This window comes from Bos taurus, chromosome 5 (assembly GCF_002263795.3).
Source record: "Bos taurus isolate L1 Dominette 01449 registration number 42190680 breed Hereford chromosome 5, ARS-UCD2.0, whole genome shotgun sequence".
NCBI classification, from domain to species: domain Eukaryota; kingdom Metazoa; phylum Chordata; class Mammalia; order Artiodactyla; family Bovidae; genus Bos; species Bos taurus.
Window position 1 is genome coordinate 59,493,798 of NC_037332.1, and position 8,479 is coordinate 59,502,276.

Genomic DNA, 8,479 nt, shown 5'->3' on the forward strand with positions numbered 1-8,479 from the left:
ACCAAGATTTAATAATACTAAAGATGTTGCTTGAGAAAATGGGTCATGGGATAAACATCTGGGTCATTTAGAACATGCTGTCCTTGAAATATCTTCTACTGATTATGTCTTAACCCCGTACATGCTCTGCTGGCCATATACTCTAAGCTCTTTGTTCCTGCTTCTATAAAAAGGCTTGACTGCAGAAATAAATTTGTCAGTCCTTGCAAGAGACTGTCCAAGTTTTGTCCTTTCAGATTCATCATTTCCAAGTCCCGGGGAGAAAATCCCTACAAACTTGAACATCAGGAAATTCAGGGTTCATGTATTGCTGAAGCCTGGCTTGGAGAATTTTGAGCATTACTTTACTAGCAGGTGAGATGAGTGCAATTGTGCGGTAGTTTGAGCATTCTTTGGCATTGCCTTTCTTTGGAAATGGAATCAAAACTGACCTTTTCCAAAATTACAAATTGAAGTGGGATTTTTTTTTAATCATAAGTATAATTTACCACATAACGTAAAATATTTACTTATCTAAACCTTTCCTCATATGCAAACTTTTAAATCTCTTTTCTATGCTTACCAATATGTATGTTGAGATAATACCATAAAGTTTTTCTTTGTCAGTAAAGAAAATAAAGTCCAGAAATATCCCAAAGGATATACACAACTATAGAAGGAAAAGTTCCTTGTATTTGGACTATTATTAAACTGTTCCTGAGGTTATTTCAGTCCTTATGGACGACAGCCCTGGAGTCTACACTTATGTCTCCATAATTGACTTCACGATTACTCCTCTCCCAGTGGAATCCCTCATAGAGGATGAGTAAAAGCTCAATGCTAAAATACTCTTGAAAAAGGTATCAGAGATTTAAAAACAACTGAGGTAGTTAAAAACACCACTTTTGATTCACTAGCTCATGATCACAGATTATAGACAAAAGGTTGCTATGATCTTTAAATATCCATAGTTATCCAGTTATCCTTACTTTAAGACATATCAGGTACACTAGAATTCAGGAAACGGATTTTCTTTATGTATATCACTGAAGTTTACTTTCTCTGTCTAAAGGGTGAGATCTCTTGAATTGATGCAGCCTTGTTAGAAAGTTGTTCATTGCGGTATAAGGATTGGAATATTCACCAGCTTCTCTCTTTGCTTTTAAAGAGAGGGCCAAGTAATTATGACATGTTTTAAAATTTAATGACTATTAATGCAAGTTCAACATTTGTAATGAAGCAATTAAAATTCATGTATTTGAGAGAATGACTTTGATATGAGAAAAGGAACGTATGTTTAGAAGTAGAGTTAGAGAACTTTATCTACTCTTAGTGATTTTTGATTTTACTTAACATACCAGTATTGTCTAATCACATTTTTTCAAAGATGGCTCCAATAACAATGGAAACTAAATATATTGAGGTAAAATAAAGTAAAAATATTTCAAATATTTTTAATACTGTCATGTAATGACACAAATACTGACTTAGCTATCATAATGGCTATAAACACTACCATAGAGATTCCATGCAATATGCTTATTTTAGATAAGATGTAATACTCCTAATTTGGATAAGATAATTTTTAACAATAAGTATAGCAAGAATAGAAATTCCAAATGTGAATAATCTTAGACAATAAAATACGCTAATTTCTTGCAGAAATCCTTGCCAATGTATGATTTAAATAAAATAACCATATAACTTCTTTCATTGTTTAATGGAATAACAATTCCTGAAGTTTAGTAATATATAAATCCAAATCCGTGCATCTTATTGATGTTAAAATTGTTTTGTATACCTTTTCTCATTAAGAAGTAAATAATGTATAGCTACATTTAAGAGCATATTGATGAATTGATGACTCAAAGTCACAATTTCATTTCTTTTGCCTTTGCCTCTCAGCAGTTGTCTGCCATGGGTGACAGGGGAACAAGCAACTACTCAGAAGCGACTGACTTCATTCTTTTCGGCTTCAGGGTCTGCCTGAAACTACACATTCTCCTCTTTCTGCTATTTCTGCTTATCTACCCCAGGATCCTTCTAGGAAATATTGGCATGATGGTCATTATTATGACTGACCCCCAGCTGAACACACCAATGTATTTTTCCCTAGGCAACCTCTCCTTCATTGATCTCTTCTATTCTTCTGTTATTGCACCCAAGGCTATGAGCAACTTCTGGTCTGAGAGCAAGTCCATCTCATTTGCAGGCTGTATTAGCCAGTTCTTTCTCTTTGCTCTCTTCATTGTGACTAAAGGATTTATCCTGGCAATCATGGCTTATGACCGCTTCATTGCCATCTGCAACCCACTCCTCTACTCTGTCCAGATGTCAGCACATCTCTGTGTTCAGTTGGTGGCTGGCTCCTATTTTTTTTGGCTGTATCAGCTCAGTTCTTCAAACCAGCATGACATTTACTTTATCCTTTTGTGCATCTCGAACCATTGACCATTTTTACTGTGATGACCGTCCACTTCAGAAGATTTCTTGTTCTGATCTCAATATTCATAAGTTGCTTTTTTTTTCTTGTGCAGCATTATCATTTTGCCTACCATAATTGTCACTATTGTGTCATACATATATATATATATATATATATATATATATATATATATATTGTATCCACAGTTCTAAAAATATGCTCCACTGAGGGGTCAAAGAAAGACTTCTCCACTTGTAGCTCTCACCTAGGAGTTGTGAGTGTACTCTATGGTGTTGTATTTTTTATGTATCTCACTCCTGATACATTTCCTGAGCTCAGTAAAGTGGCTTCCTTATGTTACCCCCTAGTCACTGCCATGTTGAATCCTTTGATTTACTCTTTGAGGAACAAAGATGTCAAGGAAGCTCTGAGAAAGAGCCTAGAGAAAAGTTACTTTAATTCTATTTTTACAGTGATGTAAATGAAAGTCCTGGGAATTATAACAACTTGGGGAAGCAACTGATTAAAAAGTTGTACCCATTGATCTTAAAAATATTTAATCATAAAGTTTTAATTTCTTAGAATTCCATGTATTTACAGCTGAAAAGTACATTTGGAATATGATTTGCATGTTTTTATTCAGAATGGAATGACTTTCTCTGTGCTTCATCTTCATTTTGCTTGCATTAGTAACATGTGTTATGTGGATATAAATGTACTTGGTAGAGGTAGCACAAGCTAATGTAATAAGCAAATGAAATATCATATTTACTGAAGAAATCTTTGTGAACTCTTAGTGAGAGAATCACTCTGCAGTGCACAGTCTGAAGGGTGACATGTAAGTAACTCTTAATTGCCCAGAGGCTAAATGAATTTATTTCATGGTTTCTCTGACATGAATAATTATATCTCCCTATCATTTGAATATTAATTAATCTGATAAATTTTTTTGTATATCCTTCCTTTTTACAAGAAAACTGTAATAAAATAAACAAGCAAATTTTATATTTTGTTGACGCTAACTCCTTGGAGGGAAAGTTATGACCAACCTAGATAGCATATTGAAAAGCAGAGACATTACTTTGCCAATAAAGGTCCGTCTAGTCAAGGCTATGGTTTTTCCTGTGGTCATGTATGGATGTGAGAGTTGGACTGTGAAGAAGGCTGAGCGCCGAAGAATTGATGCTTTTGAACAGTGGTGTTGGAGAAGACTCTTGAGAATCCCTTGGACTGCAAAGAGATCCAACCAGTCCATTCTGAAGGAGATCAGCCCTGGGATTTCTTTGGAAGGAATGATGAGAAAGCTGAAAGTCCAGTATTCTGGCCACCTCATGCGAAGAGTTGACTCATTGGAAAAGACTCTGATGCTGGGAGGGATGGGGGGCAGGAGGAGAAGAGCATGACAGCGGGTGAAATGGCTGGATGGCATCACTGACTCAGTGGACGTGAGTCTGAGTGAACTCCGGGAGTTGGTGATGGACAGGGAGGCCTGGCGTGCTGCGATTCATGGGGTCCCAAAGAGTCGGACACGACTGAGCGACTGATCTGATCTGATGTGCCTTAGTGAGAATTATTTTGTCAATCCAATATTTATTGAATTTTGATGTACTCTTTACCCTATAAAAATTCCTAGGCATAAGTAATTTCTCTACTTGAGGTCACAGTAATTGAGGGGAAAATATCTGACTAGAGAGCTAACATGCCATATGTTAAACCAAGTGAATACAAGCAAATATAGAAATATGTATAGAGCGCAGTCTTTAGAGATGAGTGATCTAAATGATCAATGAAAGATTAAAAACTTCCTGAAATTCAGTTTTTTATTTTAATGCGCAAGAAAGGGAGCAAGAGAAACTTAGAAGGAAATTCATGGAACTCATACAGACCTATATAACAAGACAAGGAAGATTTCTTTTATTCTGCAGGCAGCAGGGAAGCACTGTGGATTTCTAAAAGGATATATTGTGTTCAAATTTGTATTTTAGAAAAATTGCATTTTAACTTTGGGTAGCTAAATATTCATAGAAGAAAATAATCACAGAAAGCCTCTGATTATCCAAATGAGAGGTTATGATTGTTTTAATGACAGCAGTCTTACATGAGACAGTGAAGAGAGGGAATATCTTTTAAACCATGGATAAACTAAGCTGAATATTGGGGTGGTTAATAAAATGAGGTCTGGTGGAAGATAATAATTATTTCATGTTTAAAAATCTCTCACTGGGAAAATGTTGCCTCATAAAATAAGGAAGAAAATATGATTAACAATATTTAACCATTAAGAGTTAAGAAAATATTCTCAGAACTCAGACTGAGCTTTCAAATTCTGCTTTTGCCTATGTGTTCCAAGGTCAACTGTCTTGACTTTGCAGAAACTCTAGTTTCTCAGTTTAATATACCTAACTATCCTTATTTAATATTTTCCTGTTTAAAATATCCAACCTACTTTCTCTTCCTAAACTGATTAAGCTTTTACTAATACTGAATTATAATAAAAGAGAAGCTCTGGTCCCACATCATTTTTGCTATCTATACACTTTAAAAACTCAGATAAATTCTAAACATAATTTTTAAATTAAAAACTGGTTTTTAAAAATAATATTAAAATTAACTGATAAAAATATTTTAGAAAAAATGACACTCTTATCAAGTTGGGCTTACTAAATAGAGTAGTATGTCTCTGAGGTTGATGTAGTCTTTTAGTCACACTGCAGTTTTAAAGGAATTTTTAAATAGAGATCCTAATCTCATAAGTGTTTTTGCTAAAGATATAAAGTTAATTGTATGAATGCTATCTTTCCTTCAGTATATTTTTTAACTGTTTGGTATTTAAATATAGGAAAACAGCATTAGCAACCATCATCTGTCTTTGAATTTGTGATTTAGAGAGCATTTGTCATATCCTGAGGCATTTGTCATATCCTGAAACATAGGTATATCAAGATATACAGGTAATAATTTGAAGTGAATTTTTCTCTTTTTCCCTTGTTTTTGACTATTATTAGACTATTTGTTTGTATCTAAGGTTACTTCAGTCCTCATGGACAACAGCCCAAGAGTCTTCACTTATGGCACCATAATTGACTTTACGATTACTCCTCTCCCAGTGGAATCCGTCACAGAGGATGAGCAAAAATTCAATGCTGAAATATCCTGAGGAAGGTTTCACAGGCTTTAAATAACTAACACCATCATAAACACCACTACCCATACTCTAGCTCATGATCATGGTCTCTGGACGATGCAAGTTGTGATGGTCTTTAAATATCCATGGTTACCCACGTATATTTATCTTAAAACACCTAAGGTGTAACAGAATTCAGGAAAGGGATTTCCCTTTATGTATATCAGTGAAGTTTACTTGCATTATCTAAACAGTGAGATCTCTTGAATCGATGGAGCCTTGGTAGAAAGTCATTCACTGCAGTGTAAGGATTGGAATATTCACTACCTTCTTTCTCTGCCTCAAAAAGAAGTTTAAATGACTGTGATATTTGTTAAATGAGTGTTAATGGAAATGAAATATTTATAATGAGGCAATAAAAATGTATATATTGGGAGAATGGCTTTGACCTGAGAAAAGGAAAATATTTGAAAATTCCATTGGAGAACTTGATCTTCACTTAGTGATTTTTGGATGTTATTAACTATGCCAAAAATGTCTATTTTATTGTATTTTCAAAGATGGCCTACATGAATAAAGAAAATGAAATATATTGAGCTAAAATAAGGTAAAAATATTTTCAATTTATTTACTACTGTCATGTAATGAATCAAACACTAACTTCGCTCTCATGAGGGCTATAAACACTATCATATATATTACATGAGATATATTCATTTTAAATAATGTGCATTCTACAATTTTAGATGAAGAAAGTCTCTAGCTATACATAGTTTAAGAATAGAAATTTAGAATGTGAGTGATTTTAGGCAATAAAATAGGCTAATTTCTTGCAGAAATCCCTGCCAGTTATGATTTAAATAAAATAACCAAAGAACACCTTTTCACTGCTTAATAGAATTACAGTATAAGAAGCCTACTGACTTCTACTTTAAATTCTTGCATCTTCCTGACATTAAAATTGTTTTGTATGCAATATCTTATTAAGCAGTAAATAATTTAATTCTACATTTAAGAAAGTATTAACAGCACTAGAATCAAAGCCACAGTTTCATTTATTTTGCCTTGTGCTTCTCAGCAGATTTCTGCCATGGGTGACAGGGAAACAAGCAACCACTCAGAAGCGACTGAGTTCATTCTTGTTGGCTTCAGGGTCCGCCCAGAGTTTCACATCCTCCTCTTCCTGCTTTTTCTACTTGTCTATGCCATGATCCTTCTAGGAAATATTGGCATGATGGTCATTATTATGACTGATCCCCGGCTGAACACACCAATGTATTTCTTCCTAGGCAACCTGTCCTTCGTTGATCTCTTCTATTCATCTGTTATTGCACCTAAGGCTATGATCAACATCTGGTCTGAGAGCAAGTCCATCTCCTATGCAGGCTGTGTGACACAGCTGTTTCTCTTTATCCTCTTCATTGTGACCGAGGGGTTTCTCCTGGCAGTCATGGCTTATGACCGCTTCATTGCCATCTGCAACCCACTCCTCTACTCTGTGCAGATGTCAGCACATCTCTGTGTTCAATTTGTGGCTGGTTCCTATTTTTTTGGCTGTATCAGCTCAGTTCTTCAGACCATCATGACATTTACTTTATCCTTTTGTGCTTCTCGGAACATTGACCATTTTTACTGTGATGAGCGTCCACTTCTGAGGATTTCTTGTTCTGATCTCTACATTCCTAATATGGTATCCTTTTTCCTATGCACCATTATCATTTTGCCTACCATAATTGTCATTATTGTGTCTTATATATATATTGTATCCACAGTTCTAAAAATACGCTCCACTGAGGGGCGAAAGAAAGTCTTCTCCACTTGCAGCTCTCACCTGGGAGTCGTGAGTGTACTGTATGGTGCCATCATCTTTATGTATGTCATCCCTGACAGATTTCCTGAGCTGAGTAAAGTGGCCTCCTTGTGTTACACCCTGGTCACTCCCATGTTGAATCCTTTGATTTACTCTCTGAGAAACAAAGATGTCAAAGAAGCTCTGAGGAAGATCCTGGGGAAAAAACTATTTTTATTTAATTCTATATTAACTGAAAATAGAGTTAAGTAAACGTAATATTCTGAAAGAGCTGAGCTTTATAATAACTTAGAGAATCACTGATTCAAATCTATTTTTAATATTTGTTTATTTTAATTGGAGGTTAATTACTTTACAATATTGTATTGGTTTTGCCATACATCAACATGAATCCGCGACAGGTATAAACGTATTCCCCATGCTGAACCCTCTCCCACCTCCTTCCTTGAACCATTCCGCTGGGTCCTCCCAGTGAACCAGACCCAAGCATCCAGTATCATGCATCGAACCTGGACTGGTGATTCGTCTCATATATGATATTACACATGTTTCAGTGCCATTCTCCCAAATCATCCCACCATCTCCCTCTCCTACAGAGTCCAAAAGACTGTTCTCTACATCTGCGTCTCTTTTGCTGTCTCGCTTACAGGGTTATCATTACCATCTTTCTAAATTCCGTATACGATTCAAAACTTAAGAGACTTTATTTGTTTGAATCGCATATGTGAAGAACATATACTTTGAAAGATGTATTTGGAACTAATCAGAATACATACATCTGGAAGATGGACTCTATTTTGTCTGGCTATTGATTTTGGAATGGACTGACTTTCTCTGTACTTTCTTTTGGATAATGATAATGGTTTCCATGTAATTTGTTTTTAGGACATATATATACCAACTTCTGACACTTTGAGGCTGTTGTTTGGGATGTATTGTTTATCTTGAGTCAGTACCATATGTTTTATATATATATATATATGTTTATATATATATATGTTTATATATATATATATGTTTATATATATATATATATATACACACTTGGTAAAGGTAACACAGTCTGATATATTAAGAAAGACAGAACAAAATACCAGATTTACTAAAGAAATCTTTGTGAATGTCTAGTGAGAGAATCAGA

The 8,479-nt window shown here is 34.9% G+C and overlaps 1 protein-coding gene and 1 pseudogene across 1 annotated transcript; both read left to right on the forward strand.

Annotated features, from left to right (window-relative positions):
* Positions 1,897–2,882, forward strand: OR9K17P (olfactory receptor family 9 subfamily K member 17, pseudogene; annotated as a pseudogene).
* Positions 6,604–7,570, forward strand: OR9K2K (olfactory receptor family 9 subfamily K member 2K). The gene is given in 2 exon segments (XM_005206757.5): positions 6,604–7,538; positions 7,540–7,570. Coding segments are annotated over 2 exon segments (951 nt in total). The 5' UTR covers positions 6,604–6,618.
* The last annotated feature ends 909 nt before the right edge of the window (positions 7,571–8,479 follow it).